This window comes from Adiantum capillus-veneris, chromosome 15, assembly GCF_014529385.1.
Source record: "Adiantum capillus-veneris isolate H3 chromosome 15, ASM1452938v2, whole genome shotgun sequence".
Classification (NCBI taxonomy): domain Eukaryota; kingdom Viridiplantae; phylum Streptophyta; class Polypodiopsida; order Polypodiales; family Pteridaceae; genus Adiantum; species Adiantum capillus-veneris.
The window spans coordinates 148321992-148338880 of record NC_140945.1 but is presented as its reverse complement, the minus strand read 5'-3'; the positions used below and the strand labels follow the sequence as shown (position 1 = coordinate 148338880).

General features: G+C 42.7%; 3 protein-coding genes across 6 annotated transcripts; 1 reads left to right on the top strand and 2 right to left on the bottom strand.

Annotated features, from left to right (window-relative positions):
* Window positions 1-3678: 3678 nt before the first annotated feature.
* On the bottom strand, window positions 3679-10314 carry LOC147441654 (ras-related protein RABF2b-like). Of its 4 annotated transcripts, none has more exons than XM_086483206.1 (7): window positions 9620-10314; window positions 9465-9542; window positions 9175-9342; window positions 8739-8787; window positions 8451-8524; window positions 8266-8359; window positions 3679-7178 (listed from the first exon to the last, which is right to left on the bottom strand). In XM_086483206.1, the coding sequence occupies exons 1-7, from the start codon at window positions 9656-9658 to the stop codon at window positions 7048-7050; spliced, it is 633 nt and encodes a 210-aa protein (XP_086339332.1). In that variant the 5' UTR covers window positions 9659-10314; the 3' UTR covers window positions 3679-7047. The 4 variants fall into 4 exon arrangements, 3 of the variants coding, with proteins under 3 accessions (XP_086339332.1, XP_086339331.1, XP_086339333.1); XR_015184332.1 differs by adding an exon at window positions 7526-7665 and having other exon boundaries at window positions 7045-7178; window positions 9465-10314; XM_086483205.1 differs by having other exon boundaries at window positions 9465-10314.
* A 144-nt stretch (window positions 10315-10458) lies between these two features.
* LOC147441653 (uncharacterized) lies at window positions 10459-12642 on the bottom strand. The gene is made up of 5 exons (XM_086483208.1): window positions 12075-12642; window positions 11914-11991; window positions 11787-11841; window positions 11111-11126; window positions 10459-10840 (listed from the first exon to the last, which is right to left on the bottom strand). Exons 1-5 carry the CDS (start codon window positions 12283-12285, stop codon window positions 10664-10666), a joined length of 537 nt encoding a protein of 178 aa, XP_086339334.1. The 5' UTR covers window positions 12286-12642; the 3' UTR covers window positions 10459-10663.
* Window positions 12643-15117: 2475 nt separating this feature from the next.
* On the top strand, window positions 15118-15878 carry LOC147441652 (uncharacterized). The gene is made up of 3 exons (XM_086483773.1): window positions 15118-15142; window positions 15257-15451; window positions 15526-15878. The coding sequence occupies exons 1-3, from the start codon at window positions 15118-15120 to the stop codon at window positions 15876-15878; spliced, it is 573 nt and encodes a 190-aa protein (XP_086339899.1).
* Window positions 15879-16889: the final 1011 nt, after the last annotated feature.

Genomic DNA, 16889 nt, shown 5'->3' with positions numbered 1-16889 from the left:
CAAAGGTTTGAGAGAAGGTAGAGTATGAAGATCCAAAGAGCTATGCCAATGTGGTTGTGCTGTCAAAAATGAAGAGCAGGAAAGTGAAGCAAAAGTTGGATATGGGGCTCCTCAATCATGCAAATTATGCTCCTATACCATACAAAGGGAAGCCAAAGTTTACGCAAAAAAAAAAGAGATGCATAATTCATGGATAAGACTAGGTGTATGTTTTCCAGAATATGAGCCTTACGTTTCTTGTGCATTCATGCAAGGGGGTGGTAATAGCTGCTTGAATGAAGAGGCAAGCCTTGAAGAAGTGCCAGGTATGGTTCTGCATGAAGGCCAGCAGGTCCTAAAGATCCTAATGTGAAACAAGAGGTTGAACTTGAAACGAAAATGGCGGAGCCATTTCAAGAAACAGATAAAGGTATGGAAAGCAAGCTTGAAGATGCGAAAAAGCGATGGTCAAAGCAATGCAAGTAGAAAATAACCAAGGGGTTGGGCAACCTTCCCCTACTATCGATCATGTTGAGGAGCCTAAATGTATTCCAAAAGCATTCTTGGTCTTGAAGGAGGAGCGTTGGCATCAAGTTTTGTGGAAACAAGTGAAGAAGCCTATGCAACATGGATTGAAGAGAAGGATACTATCCCAATGTCGACCTACCAAGAAACGAGGTAGAGAAGGTTCAAGACTTGGTGATTGAGCAATACAGAATTCTCTCACATCAAGCAGTTGAAGATATAGCATTAGGGGCCATGATGGTCAAAGACGTGCATGGCAAGTCAAGTACGGAGAGCACAGACTAGTGGTATGCATGAAAAGAAGACATATTTGGTTATGCCAAAAGCCGCATTGAAAGACATTGTGTGAAGGGCATGTGCTATATTATTGATGGACATGCTATTGAAGAATAATTTGCAAGCAGCTCTATACCGACTGCAAGGCTTTGTGGATGTGGATTATACTATGGAGAGCTCTTTAGCCAATGGTTGGATGATTTTACACGATGCGGATGCTTCAAAGGTTGGTGTATAGGAGTGTTTGGTGTATGACAAAGATTATGGATACAAGGGGTTGAAGGCCATGCTATGGGAAGCTGCAAGAGCAACTTATCTTTTGGCTTACAAGTGCAAAAGAAGAATAGAATCCACATGTTTTACAAGTGGATGGCTATGGCCAATGTCGTCTATTTGATCCAGATGGAGTTCCACTCACACTTGGGAGAGCTTATGGCTTTCCACTTGACCCTAGGGATTGTGCAATGAATGGTTTTTTTTCTATCTCTATATTCTCTATGTACATATTACATATAGCTCTTTCTTATGAAGTTTTATTTTATCTAAATAATGTTGTGGTTGAGCATGAATGCTCAACTAGGGGGTGGGCAATGATGGTGCATCCAGATTTGGTTGGCCAGGGAAAGCTCAGAAGCCGGTACATGAAGGTTCCCAAGCAGATTGCAAAGTGCTTGAGCAGGTACTTCATGTAGTGTACAACTAATGCTATTGTGATGTGTATGCCAAATAATGTATTCAGCAAGCCAAGGGTGTCTTCAAGCTTTGCTAGTCAGATGGTGCCATGATGTATGCAAAACGATTGCTCAAGCTCGACGAGCTCATAGCTTTTTATGCTCTCTCTCTCTCTCTCTCTCTCTCTCTCTCTCTCTCTCTCTCTCTCTCTCCACCTCCAACACACACACACACACACAATTGCAAACACATAAATGATGCTTTAATTGTCATTGATTCGAATTGATCGTGAAGACAACCGCCAATCTCATCATGGATGTCCAAATTCCAAGACTTCGGATCTTCAATTCCGCATCTGTGAATGGTGCAATGGTTGCACGAGCAGAACGAACACTCTAAATACAAGATCATACGTGAAGCCCGAATCCCTTGGTCATGTGTGAATGATTTTGTGGTAGGAGAGGCAACGTCACAAGATTTTTCGACAACCTTCAAAACATACACACATCATGGAAACACAAATGAACAACTCAAGCGCATTACTATTGACTCTTGGATCGAGAGAAAAGTGTAAGTATTGCAATCCTTTACATGATTATAGACTAATCACAAGATTATGATTTTTTTTTCATAGCTCTAAATTTATTCTCTTTGGCTTATTAATTGAATATTTTGATGTGCTTATGGCCCAAAAGGTTCATCATCAACATCATCTCCACAACAGCGGAATAATATAGATGAGAGAGAGCATGACTCCATTGACTCAACTAACATCGGGAACAACTTAATGGAAGATGGCCATGAAACTACGCCAAAAACACTATCAAAGAAGACCACTAGGAGATGACCACCACTCCATAAAGGCCTACTCTTAAAAGGATTTCAATGTCATTTTATTGTGAAGCGACTAGCCAAGGAGCCGGACGTGGGTGTGATCTCCTACTTGCATCCTTCTCACACCAATAAGGATGATGAGGTATGTCATGGCTCCTCGCATGAAGATGAAGCTTCTAAATTCTCCCCTTGGATATCTCCACAAAAGATGTTATGGGTTGCAAACATGTTATATCGAGGTTTTTCTCCATAGCAAGTTATGGAAAAGCACATTCAAGCATTACATGCCCAAAAGGTTGAGGATGCTACATACTATATGGTACAAGAAGAACTCTTGTGTATACGAGATGTCTTGAACATAGGAAAGAAGCTTGCCATTAAGCAATATCAGCTACATGGTAATGAAGCCGAAAGTTTGCGAAGATGGTGTATGAAGAATGACTCAAAAGTTTTTCTATACCAACACCAGGATTGCATGAATGGCCAAGAGTTCATGCTAGGAATACAAACTCCTTTGCAGCGAGAGATGTGCTATAAATATGGCAATGGAAATTTTCTTGCTATGGATGCAACATAAGGCACAAACAAGTGTAAGATATAGTCTTTTCTTCTTCACTAAATTGATGTGATGCTCATGAAGGGGGAAACACATACCTCCCTCACGAGACAATGTATGAAGAATGGCAAACACGTAATAGAGCATGTGCAAGGAGAACAACCATACATGAGTATGTGAATCATAGTGAGGAGATGCTTCTCTCAATTGGCGAAGATGGCACGTGTGAAGGGAAAATTGAAGCAAAAGATTCCTCAAGCAATGTGGTAAGCACTAGGCCAATGCAAATTTTATTTGAAGATTTGTTGGGTGTGGGTACTTCCAAGGTACTTATCAAAGACGCAAGTAATGGGCTGCAATGAACCCTCACACATATCAAATTTCTTAAAGGCCAAATGGACTTCGATGATGTGGGAAGTAAAAACTTCCTTGTTAAAGATGATGGATTTGGCAACACACTAAAGAGAGCATATATGTTCTTTGAAAAGGGTGGAACGAGAAGACATCAAGTGGCATCCATTGAGCCTTTTACTAGGCCCGAAAAACAACAAAGGGTGTCGATGCAATCTAGGCTTGACAAGCATGCAAAGAAGGAGCTTGCAAGCTTGTGTAATTAAAAAAATGTAGACATGTATCTGTATCTGCAAACGATAAGTTTAATCCCTTTTAAGTTCAATCGATTTTCTAACAAGTATAAAGATGTCTCTTTCTACTTATACTTCTCTGTCTACTTTTGCGTTTCAATAAGGAGAAACTTTAGACTTTAGAAATGACGAGTATGTGTAATAAAAGAGAGAGAGAGAGAGAGAGAGAGAGAGAGAGAGACAGAGAGAGAGAGAGAGAGAGAGAGAGAGAGAACCAAGTATAAATTTCATTTCAAATCCCAAAAAAAGAACATAAGTGCGAGGGAGCTACAAGCCATATATGGAAAACACTATATGATAGCTTGATTGACTCGTTTGAGTCTCTCGGATCTCCTTGGTGAACCTATGTGCCCTAGACGATGATCCCTCTTTGAACGGCCTTGCAGTTTTGAAGATTCTCCCATGTCATTGTTTGCCCCCGGGCGGTCACTTTTTAGAATGTGTATGATATCACGTGAGTTAACCGGAGAAGATTATTAAAAGACCAAAATGTATACATACATAGGGGAGTGAAGGTTTTTTAAATAGGCTCACAGTGTAAGTATAGTATGTATATTGAGGTATTATTAATTATCTCTTGAACGCATGTGATATAAGGGTCTTTTGATAAGTGACTGCCCTGGGTGTTTGCCTTGGTTGCTTCAAGTTGGACAATTGTTGTTGCTTGTGATCTTGGGGGATGCACTATGTGATCATGTTAATGTATAACATGAGTTTGAAAGGAGGGATTTTAAAATGCAAAAATTTTAAGCCATTTAACATAGATACATTAAAATACTGAGTTTTTACATTCAATTTTGAAAAAAAAAATCCTAAAATAAGGAATCATTTTATTCATTCAGACATAATAAAAGATAGATTTTTTTAATACCCCGCGAATGCACGTTATATAAGGATACTGAATGGTGAACCCCCCGAGCTTGTGGTGGCTCCTTCATTAATGTACCTTCATTTACCAATGTACTAGCATCACCCATCAAAGTCATTTGAAAAGGCTTATCCTTATCCAAGTCTTGACTTCTCTCTTTTGAGGTGGTGGGGTCACCAAGTCAACTACGAAAAAGAAATTAGCTTGTTAAAACATATTGAGTACATTAAAAAAAAATGCAACACCTCATGCTTTTGAACGACAAGACCTTCAGAGAAGTTACCTTTAACTCGGGGACGCTCACATTGTGTTTGCTTTCAACATTCGATGTAGCCCGCCATGAAGGGTTTAGCGAGCTTCAAGTCTTGACAGATGCTTGCATCGTACGTTTTAAGTGCATTGCTAGCTGCATGAAGACAATGATCTACCTTCTCTCTCATGAGGACCTCTTAGCCTGGCGTTAGTCCGGGATTGGAACCTCCACCTTGTGCTCACGAGAGTAAGTGGACTCATTATTATTCTAGCTTAAATGCCTTTGGTTGCAAGACGCTTTCCCTTGCACTCCTCTTGTTTACAATAGAAAAAATTTCTAATGATATATTTGTAAACCAGTTCTTTATACTACATAATTATAGAAGACGATGTTAGCGCTTGAAGTATGTTTAATGCCTAAGCTATTTGATGTGCAATATGCATGAGATCCCAACATGAAAAAGCAATTCATGAGGAGACAAATCCCTGTGCTTGAGGAATTAGCTATGCATGCATAGGGTTGCATGAGCCTCAAATATAATAGAACGACCCATGAAGAGACAAATCTCCATGCTTGAGCAATTTGTTGTTCATGTGGGCGTCTCCAATGTGAATGAGCGATCCATCAAGGAGCAAGTAGACATGCTTGAGCCATTGAGTGTGCATACATGAGTCCCCAACACGACTGGGCAATCAGGAATTAGGACAGACTCAAAAAAGGATATTGGCAAAGGAAGGGGGGGGGGGGGGGGGGGGGGCAATGGAAGGTGCACACCACACACCATGTCTAAGCCACTAATAGCAGCACACAGAATTTCGGTTCTCCTTTCCTGCTTCTTGAGAGAGAGAGAGCTCCTCTCTGGTCTTCAACGCATGGCGACAAGGACTGTTGCAGAGCTGCATGGCAGCGTGAGGTGGCGGGGCCCAACCTTTCACCCCTTGCATAAGTTAAAATTGGATACATCTTTTGGTTTGGTGTATGGATCCAACGTGGTCGCGGTGCCAACGGGGCAGCAGCGCTGCCAGGTCGAGTGAGGAGGGGTTGCGAGTTGAAGGGCCGCCAGATAGGAGGGCTTCAGGACTGCAGAGAAGGCTATATGGGGCGCAGCGAGCATGGGGAGAGTTTCACACTGTGGGTAGATATGAGCAAGCATCTGGAGGCGTTACTGTAGAGGACAACCACGACATGGTGTTACCGGATGGTGGCGCAATTGGATATAGACAGGGTTGATAAGAGGACGAGTGGCCTCACAAGCAAGAAGGGAGGGTCACCATTAAAAATATTGGAATGGGCTGAAAAAACAAGGGAAGGGCTGGCGTTACAAAGCGCTACTCACAGAGAGAGGAGGTGAAGCACCAAAAGCTGGTGGAGTTTGCAGGAGTGTGAAGAACCGATTGCAGATTGCAAAGTGGGTTGCATCGCTAACTCTTACTGCTGCAGGAAGGTCGAAAGGTGGAAAAATTCGTCTGAAGGTAGCACTACCGAGCAAGGGGAAGCATTGCAGAAAGAGGGTTTCCCATATCTTCAATCCCATATCTTCAAAGAGGAAGCTCGCCACACTCTCCATGAACTACAGGTCATTGTACACACCTTACTAGCACCATTCAAATCAATTATGTTGTTCTGGTGTCGAGTTTACTCTGTTAAAAAAGTCTTTTGCTCTCTGTTAAGTAGGCCCGTGATCTTGAGGTGTCTGAGAGTGCCGGGATTGTGTATCTATGGATGAGGGTGCTCCCATGGTCTAAGGGTGAAGCCATGTTGACATGCTTGGTTGTTGATTGTATGTAGTTAGGGTTGGTTGGGTACAGGCTTGGAGATAGTCGTTTGCGGATCAGGTGTCTAGGTGTGTGTTAAATAGGGAATAGGGGTGTTGTGGAATCACTGGGCTATAGAGAGCCATTTAGATTGTGTGTTGGGTGCGTTCCCATTTTCCCCTTTCCAACGTCTCTCTCTTTTTCACTGGAGCCACCATCTCCCAAGCACCTACTACATGTAATGCACACTCTACCATCCACCTCACACGAGAATAGCCCCTATGTAGGCATTGGCCTATGTTGTATGCACCCATACCCCATAGAGATAGACCCCCGACCCCCCTACCACAGGACCAAATTTGTTACTTCGTATTCTGTACTTTCCCGATAGATGGAGGACACGCACAAGTATATTTGATTTGTCCATAGGCCGACTTAGGCCTCCAACAAACCGAAAGAAAGAAAGAAAGCTCTCTCTCTCTCTCTCTCTCTCTCTCTCTCTCTCTCATGCGCTCATCGCTTTTGAATACTCATTACAAAATGCACAACCTGGCCTAAGCAGGGAAAGGCCTATCTGGTTCATATTGAAGGGGTTGCAAAAAACCAAACCCTTGACCTCATAAAGCCTAGTTTATGGCCAGAAAGGGGATGACGTTTTGTACCATACCCCCCAGAATATACGTGAGCTATACAGGAAACGAAGCATCAAAAACGGAGTGAGAACAACAGAAGCTCTTGATTCTTCTGTCTGCTGGCCTGTCAGTTAGCAACATGCCCCGGGATGGCTGCACTGGCCTGGCTCTTGGTAACTTTCTGGCTGCAAAAAGCAAGAAAAACTAAACTGTTAGCCAACCACTGAAACAAACAAGGGCTCAGCATAGTGCAACAAGGTGAAGGGTCATGTTGGCATTCTAAAACAATAAAACTGAAAAGGATTCTGAATGAAAGACCCTCATAAACTAAAATACCAAAGAAGATTTCAGTCATTTCATGCTTCACATGCGAAAGTGAAATGTATCTTTAACTCCGTTCTTCTCTTCTCTGAGGCTGGATACACATTGCCGCCGTGCGTGCCCGTCATTTTTGGGGATGGGCAGGCATGTGTTACAGAGTGAGATGTTCTTATTTTTAAAAAAAGACTTTGGTTTGAACTTGTCCGCTTACCTTACTGGTTTGACGTCTATGCCTGGCTGAGCTGTCAGCCCATCCTTGGACAGGGGGTTACAGGTGTCAAGAGTTTGTCCATCGCCACTTTTTCGCAACCAATACATTTTTGGCGGCTGGCTTCCACGTCTTGGGCCGAGCTAGAAAAATACATGTTCCCTAACCGGTTAAAATAAGGGCAAACTTGAAATTCTCCCGCTCTTTAGGTCAAAATTTGAAGCTTTTGCCAGTAATTACACTAAAATTTGTGTAAATTTTCCGTTTTACTAAAGGCAAACTCAAAATTTAACCAAGATTTTACAATTTCAGCCAGTTAAAATGCACTAGACCCCGGTTTTTTTCTAACATTTATTGCGAGCAGTCTACATTCCCATGGAGAGCAGTCCCCAATAATACAATGAAAACACATGTAGATGAAGCAGTCAAGTGTCTCTGATGTTGATTTACCTATGCATCAACCTACATCTCGTTTCAACTCAACTCCTTAGTCATGGGTTCCTTCCTCGCTCGTTTCTTGCTTGTTTTTTTCTCTCCATCCAGTTTCAGCTCAACTCTTTACTCAAGGTTTCCTTCCTCACTTGTATCTTGCTTGCTTTCTATCCAACCAGCCATCAATTAAAACTGGTTAAGGTAGAGGCCAAAGGAAAGTATTGTAATATTTGCCAGCATGCCATTATCATATCAACCTATGTAGCTCACAACTGCAAAATGACAAGTAACCAATCTTGAGGATCGTTTACCAATCTCATAGAACAGCTCATTGACATTCTGGGCACTTTTTGCAGACGTCTCCATAAAGAACAGTCCATTCTCTTCTGCATATTTCTGGGCTTCCTATGATTCAAAAATAATGTGGGAACTACTTCAAAACAGGGTCAAACAAGGTTACAAACAGCTATTCTTTGACAAGCCCAAAACAAATTACCTCAGACCCAACTTTTCTCTTTGCAGCTAGGTCAGATTTATTTGCAGCCAAAGCCATGACAAGGTTTGCACTCCCTGCAATACGGCTCAATAAATAAACTCGGTACTCGACAACTAACAGACTCTCAAAATAAATTCCAGGTTAAGGTCCAATAGAGAGACATAACATAGCCGCATCCATCACTCTAGACAAACAACAAGATGTTTTATTCAATCAATACCTTAAACATGTAACTTTACCAAGATAGCCTTGATACAATCTCGCACGAGATGAAATACGAGAGTATACCTTGAGTCTGTAGCTCTTGCACCCATTTCTTTGCCCGAGTGAAAGAATCCTAAAAGATTTGTTTTGACAATCTCTTAGAAAGAAAATACAAAACAGCAGGTGTTACAATACGATTTAATGCGTTACAGTGAGTTAATGCGTTACAGTAAGTTCCAATGTCCAGTGCTAAGTTAATCACACCCTAAATAATGTAATTTATGATAGGCAGAGGAATCAAAATTTACAGGCTGCTTCGCAATATTTTTGGGTGTTCTTGTATTTCACACTTGAACTAAGAGCATGATAAAAGCAAAAAATTATCGCAAAGCCGCTATGCAAACTAGGATGCTGACAAATTTTATGCAGCTTTGAACGTTTAAACCTTGAACAAAACTACAATTACTGTCAATCAGATACCAGTTAGTTTGTGAAAAGAGCTTAGCAAAGATGAATTTACAGGATTGGTTATGTCATAAACAACAATTGCTGCCACAGCTCCACGATAGTACATTGGAGCTAGACTATGATATCTTTCTTGTCCTGCTGTGTCCCATATTTCAAACTTCACAGTAGCATCATGCACTGCAACACTTTGTGAGAAGAAGGCTGCTCCTATGGTAGATTCCTGAAATGACTCTCTCTCTCTCTCTCTCTCTCTCTCTCTCTCTAGCTGGGTTCCTTTGACATGAGCTCGTAGGCATGCCTACTGCGATAATGAAAAACACACACATAAATGACCAATGAAACCTGGAAATCAAAGAATTGGCCCTTCACAAATCGAATCACAAGGCTTGATTTACCAGCACCCATGTCTCCTAAGAGCACCTGAACAACAACAGCAACAACATAACTTGGAGCTCTGCAAGAGGCGTCACTCATCAAACATTAAGTGAGAAATTTACCAATTTTGCCTGCATCGTGATGGTGCCCGATGTCGCCATACATAGCCTAAGGCCCTAAACGTGTAGAGAGAGAGAGAGAGAGAGAGAGAGAGAGAGAGAGAGAGAGAGAAGAAGCAAGAGGGGAGGGGAGGGGAGGGGAGGGGGGGGGTTACTGTGTATCGCGTACGTATGCGCGCCGCGCAGGCGTCAGAGAGAGAGAGAGAGAGAGAGAGTAAATTACGTTAGTAACAAGTGATAAAATCAAAAGGCCTGCAAATAGGATTGAAACTACACTAGCTATGGCCATAAGTCCTCAAAATTTCAATCATGCAAAATAGAATGTTGATTTCCAAGCATGGGCACATCGATGAAAATTTGAATTGATATTGGGTCTCTATGCACCAAGAAGGCTTGACTTTAGATGACATCCACACCCATCATATTTGATGGGGTGTAATATGATGGGGTGTGAATAGAGCACCCAAATCATGGTGTTGGTTTTGCGTGGAATCTAAAGCAATGCTCAACCCCTTCAAATTGAAAATTGAAGGCAACGAAAGTTTCTATTTTTAGAAAATAGTCTAAAAATAGAAAGTAGTTACTAACCCCCTCCACCTACAACCAAATATACAATGATTTTATAGAATTCTCTGGAAAATGAACATGGACAGTACATGCTACCTAATGGTCCACTCCCTAAGCATGAAATGACTAGGGATCAATGCACTAGTTTATCCATTGCACCTTCATAGCTTACGTAAACTTGCACACCACCACATCTACCATTAAAAATTCATGACCATGGTGGAAAAATGGTGGGGTGAATTTAAGCAGCTGCATCTATATGGGCCACCATCAGCTTCGACAACCAAGAGAAATCTATTCATATCTATTCACACCATTTAGCCAATACTTGCACTTCTTGTTTACATTGCCTCGAGGCGGTGATGCTGGGGAAGCAGGTAATTAAAGACATCCAAACCAACAGAGAAATCATTGATGTTATGATCTGGACCAATAAACAGGTAGTCAAATGCCCAAGGCTTGTCAGCAGAGCTGGACATGTCAGCTTCCCAGGGGCTCGAGACGCACCAAGGCCAGAATGTGTCGGAGGGGAAGGCATTTGAGGACCCAATGCCACACTCTCCTCCAGAGAAGGGTGAGCTCATGATCCTCTAGGAAGTCTAGCTCTGCAAAGCAAGAGTGCTCTTCACGAAGGCCAAAGCCCGGTATGTTGCTTTCCTAGAGGAGAACCAAAAGGCAAACACGAGTAAAGCTCAGTAATTAAATCAACAAAAGGAAAACACGAGCAAAGCTCAATAATCAAATCAACAAAAGACATCACAAATCTGCAGTATTTTAGAAGATAGTGCTTGCACAACTATGGAGACACAAATAGTGACAAATAAATAAATGTTGATTCCTTTGTTAGGAACATCCCAAAACAAACTTGTTGTTCCTTCTGTGACATGTGACAAAACAAACTTGTTCCTTCTGTGACAAGTGACATACATTTACTGGCAGCTTGCTGTCGACTCAATGACTTTAACGGACTTCAAGCAGCAATGCAGTGCTCCCTTGGGAGGCGACAAAAGTTCCGCCGCTATTACATAATCTAGCACCAACCAGATCAGAGAGTAGCTCGTCAAGCCTCCATCTAAAGGCATCAGAGTTAAGATAATCAGAGATGCTGCCGTCCTCAACCGAAGAGGAGGCATCCACATCCATCATCACACTATCATTGTGACTGTTGTTGTCATTATTGTTGTCTGCTACTACTGCTGTTTGGATTCTTGCTGTTGGTCTCTAATTCCCACCTCTAATGCTGCCCACCTCTAGTTTATGAGTCTTATGCTGCCCTTTGTCCATCAGCAAAATTTGTCAGCGAGATCATAATTGTTAGGAAAACAATCTGTGAATACACATCCACTCTCATGTCAATAACCACATTCAGCAAGCCAGCACAAAAAAAACAGAAATCTCTTATGTGCCCCATAGCAATCTGATGCAAATGTGAAGCTGGAACGAAGCATATAAGTCGGCTCAAGGAGAGCTGGTGGCCGAACGTCATGCCCTTGTTAGGGTCCGAAGCAGGCTCAGAATAAGGGGGAAGCTTCACAAACAGGGTCAAATCATACATACGAGCTACAGAGTAGTTCAAGCAAGAGGAGGTAGCTCATGTAGTTACCATGCACGATCTGTACGAGGCTTGAGGGCGAGTTGCAGGGTATTCAACATATACCCTGTAGAGACCAAAACAATAGCAATAGACCATACATCGGCTGATCAGGGAGCCACCCTCGATAGGAGCATACCATATTGCCGTAAAGGAAAGGGGTGGGGCCCATAGTTCCCATCACCCACGGGTCCTCCAAGGTGCCCCCACAATAGATCTGTCGTCACCAGATACAACCAAGCCTCAGAGAACCAAGAGCAAAGAAGCGAAGGAAATTACTGGCAAGCTCCACCCGATCACCATGGAGCAAATGACCCTCGCAGCTCAGGCTGTTGTGGGTGAGCCAAGCACCCTCGTAAGAATGGAGAGATCCTTGAACGCCACAGGAACAGAGGGCTCTTCCATCGCCCCCTTCCCCTTCAAAGACTCCGCCATGTGCGTCGAACATTGTCCCAAATGGGGGCCAAGGAGGGGCGCACTCCACCTTAGCCAAAACTACCAGAAAGGGCATGGGTGGGCCGTCCCTAAGGACACCCGCTTCGAGAGGGAGAATTTGCCATGCCGCGTGGCACCACCAACTCACGAGCCGCTCTCCGCCCCGCCACAGCCTTGGTCTCTGCTGCTATGCGGCTCCTGCAAGCTCAAGCCGTCGCGGCGTCGCCCCCACATATATGCATTGCACACCCTTAACCGCCCTCGCCACTCATCAATATCTATTGCTGAACACACAGTCTGCTGCTAGGCGGCTCCTGGAAGCTCAAGCCGGCGTGGCGTCGCCCTGCACCGCACAGTGCACACCCTTAACCCATCAATATCTAATTCAATTGAATCTCAAGCTTTACCATAGTTGAGTGCCTTCAAAGTTCACACTACAATGAATACCCACTACCGCAGCTGCCAAATTCCAAGAAGACAAAATACGAATTTAAAAATACACACCAGTCATCTAAATGAGTGCCTACTATCTTATTTTGACCAATCAACATTTTTGACCTATTAAAAAAATGCTTGAAAATATAACTTTTTTTTTTCTATTTTAGTCAACAAAAAGAGAATGCATGGCTATAGCCTTGCCCTTTGGGCAAGCCAAAAATGGTCGGTATTTTTCTAGACCATGAAACTATGGTTTTCATAAACTTTAATGGGTGCTTATCACATGGTATGGTCATCTCCGTCCCACATTTTGTTTTCTAGATGTAGAACTAGGTACAAAAGAGTGTCGTTTTTTTGCCTGGAAAGGCCTTACGAGAGATTGGTGGAGAAAGCATGCAGTTTTTTGGCCGTTGACTTTGGACGGCCACGATGACCACCACGCGGATAGAGAGGCATTAAGGTTAGGTTTTCTGCCTGTAGAAGGTCTTTTCGGGGATGTCTACAGCGCATGGATGAGGGGATGTCTGCAGCGAGCGCATGGGCGCACCTGGAACGCGTGCTGAAAACGTACCGTTGGTCTATTTGTTACTATGAAGAGCCCCATCTTGCCTGCGTGTTGTAAGTTGCTCTGTCGCCTGGTATGCTAAGCCCACACGCCTTGCTTTTCTCTCACATAGCCTATCTTCTCTGTGTTGCAGCTTGTAGGGCATACAATGCCTGATGGGAATCTGCTCGCAACCCAAAACGGCTCTCTTTTCTGCGCTGCTGCACTTTGAATGTGATGCGACTGCAATCCAAAAACGTGTTGGTTTCGGGCTTCTGGCGAGCAGGACAGTAAGGAGACTCAGGATTAGTGGACGCCACAGTGCAAGACCTCTTATGAAATTGTATAAGAGCAGGGCTTGTTCTGTTTTTGTGCATCTCAAAAACTGTGAGAATATATATTGAATAGTAAAATTAGCTTTGCTTGCCAATGGCTTCCAAACAAAAGAGTGGGAGTTCCTTTGCTGCTGAAGAACGAGAATGGTACATAAACAATGGAGATTCTGATGGTGGTGACAGCATGGATTTTGAAGGTGGTGAGAGCTATTGAAGGCTTTTGTGTTGTTGTACTTTCTCATTTTGCTTGGCGAAACTCTTTAAGAATCTGTATCACAAAATCTATTGATGAGCTGTATTACGAATGTGTTACTCTTCACTGCGAAATTATTGGATGTCGTTGTCTGATCATGCTTATTTTGATTAATGTTTTGGAAACCTGATGATTGCTTCGCTCATTGTCTTGTTGCCGTCTTGTCCTGTTGTTGAATCCTTGCATGGTCTTGCCTTTTTTCTTGTGAGGCAATGAGTCGTTGTTGGTTTTTTTATATCTAGTTTTCATAGCGCTTGAAGTACCAATTTCAATTGCTACCCTCGGCTCTGAAACATCTCAAGGAGCGTTCCAATTGGAGAAAATAGAAATATGTGGTAGAATTCTTGCAATACGTATAGATTAAGAGGTTGGATCGAGCTCTTTCTATGTGTTGACCATTTTATCGCCACAGCTAGCGAAGCGAAAATTTGGTAGCTCATTGGTGCCACGATGTCTGTCTAGCCTCGAATGCATTTCCCTATTGTCACTTTGATTTCTCTCTCGCCTGTACTTTCTGTGTTGTGTCTTGACCCATCGCGACGCCAGCAGAAAAGCAACAGCACCTCGAATTTCGACTCACATCGGCCAAATGGAGTTGAAATGGGTTGACCATGTCATGTGCATGTACATTTTGCAAGACGCTTCAGCTTTATTTTCCATCCCTGCATCGTGCCTTCTCTCCATGATCATAGGCTTGCACGCCTACAATGCTTCTACTATGTAGTTCGAAGACCAATGTTCTAGGTACATGCCCTCTTCTCCATGTTTGCAAATACATGCAGGCGTTTCTTAAGTTTGTTAGCTTTTAACAAGCCAATTGGTAGGCCGCTCTTAAGCGATCGTACTTGGTCGGCATCCACTCCTTTCCATTTGTATCAGAAGTGTCCAAAGCCATGTTTGTGTAGGCTAGCTCTCAACAGATTGTGTATTGTATTGGTATCGATGGTTCCATCTGGCTTGCATTCACTTTTGTTCGCATGTTTGAGTGTTCATTAGCATTCTATAGGCCATCTATGAAGAAGTTGTAGTCATTATATTTTGTGTGGAACTTCCTTGCATCATAGCCAAGCTAGCTACATAACATAAGAAGATAAGAATTATTATCTTGTACTGTGTCATGTCATCTACGATGCTTAATATGTCGTCATTCTCACCACATAATCATTGAATCTCTCTCTCTCTCTCTCTCTCTCTCTCTCTCTCTCTCTCTCTCTCTCTCTCTCTCTCTCTCTCTAACACACACAGACACACATAGACCCGTATCACAAGACATTCGCCACTCTCATATGATTACCCACCTTCCTATAATTGCAAGCACCTCCTTCTAGGTGCTTTGATATGCAAGGAGTAGTCATACGAAAAGGTTGTCATCTTGAACAATTTGTATGACAAATGAGTGCTTGTCTTTCTAGCTATCATTATCAAATTTTTCATTATATATGGAAGGCATTAGGTCCTCATAATTAATGCTCTACAGAGCTCCAAAGTTTGACAGAAGGTACTCCTATCTCGAGTGGTGAATGTATCGACGCGTCCCCAGCTGCATGCACATCATCGCCACCTCACAAAAGATCGAAGCAAGAGCTTCATAAGCCTCACAAGCCTGGTGCAGGCACATTGTTTCATTTGAACGACTCGGTGAACTCTGCACATGAGCATGATTATTGCAAAAGTGTGTTTGTTTGAGAGCCATTTTATCAACTCATAGAGGTGTTTGCTTATGTTGCTATCTTTTGGATTATGTAGGCAAGCAAGCCGTGGTGGAGCCCATTAATATCAAGAAGGAAGCATATGTTGAAACAGTTGTTCCGCCCCATGCGCTAAACGAGGCAAGACCTCTTCATATTGAGCCTTTGTCTATTGAGCCTCCCCGGCCACTGCAAGCAACAAATGTCCCAAACCCTATTGAGATACCTCTTAACAATACTAATGATCCGAGTTTGATTGAAATTGAGCTTTCTGTTCAACCTTCTGGTCTATATGGAGTGGGTGAATCATCTCAAGTAGATAGCAAGGCTATTGATCTTAGCATTGTTCCATTTCCTCAAAGTCTTCTTCCACAATTCTTGATTACTGATATCTCTGACTCAAGCCCATGATTCTGTATTGAGGGCCAAATATTGAAACTGTATGGGACCTACAAAGTTGGTCTTGACCAACTAAAATACAACCGTTACTTGAAGGTCGACTTGGTTGATGAAGAATGCACCGACACTATTATGGTGGTGGTCAATGATCCATACATAGAGCTCTATGTCAAGAAGCTCCACCTCGGTGACTTTGTTCACATTGACAGCCCAATTGTCAGGTGCAAAAATAGGGCAGATGGGGGGTCAGCATTGTATTCCTTGTACATCGATGCTACAACTGTTGTAAACACAAGAGAACCTTTCCCAATGTCGCTTACCTTTGCCCCTGACTGCAAGATACGTGCATTTCTTGATGACATAGGTGCACAATAATCTTCAAGTGAACGTTCTCAGTTGAGCACACTTGCTTTTGTTATTTTACAAAAGCACAACTCACAATCAAGATTTGGTGGGTCTGTTGTTGATCTTCTAGTTGCAGATAGTCCTCTCCCATCAGATAGGACATTTGTAAGAATTCACCTATCTTGCTTATTGTTTTCAAGTCTTTTATTATAGATTTGAAATCTTCCGTGATACATTCCTGCTCTTTTTTATTTCATTTCCATATTTAATCTTTTCTTGTAGCTAAGTTTTGTGCTCTCGCAAAGATGATTGCCAACAATTGCTTCAAGAAATGGTTCTTGATGGCCCTGTAATGTGCGTTGCAAGAAACATTGGTGCATTCCTCGGCAAACCCAATACCTTGTCGATACTGGATGTTACAATTCTAGTGCATGTTCGTAGTGCGCGCCTCAGAGAGGAGCTTGTTGCTGTCTTTCAAGCTCAAACTGAAAATTTGGGGTACAATCGTGAGGTGTGATCATATAGCAGAAAGTGATATGTTAGAAGTGATTTCTCTCAGTTTCTTACATAGTTACCTTGTGCAGGTTGTTGGCATGCTCCGGTTTGTCAACTTCAACAGTGTGCTGCTGGAGAAGCATTGTTCGAATTGTAAATCCACAAAAGTGTATAGACTTAGGC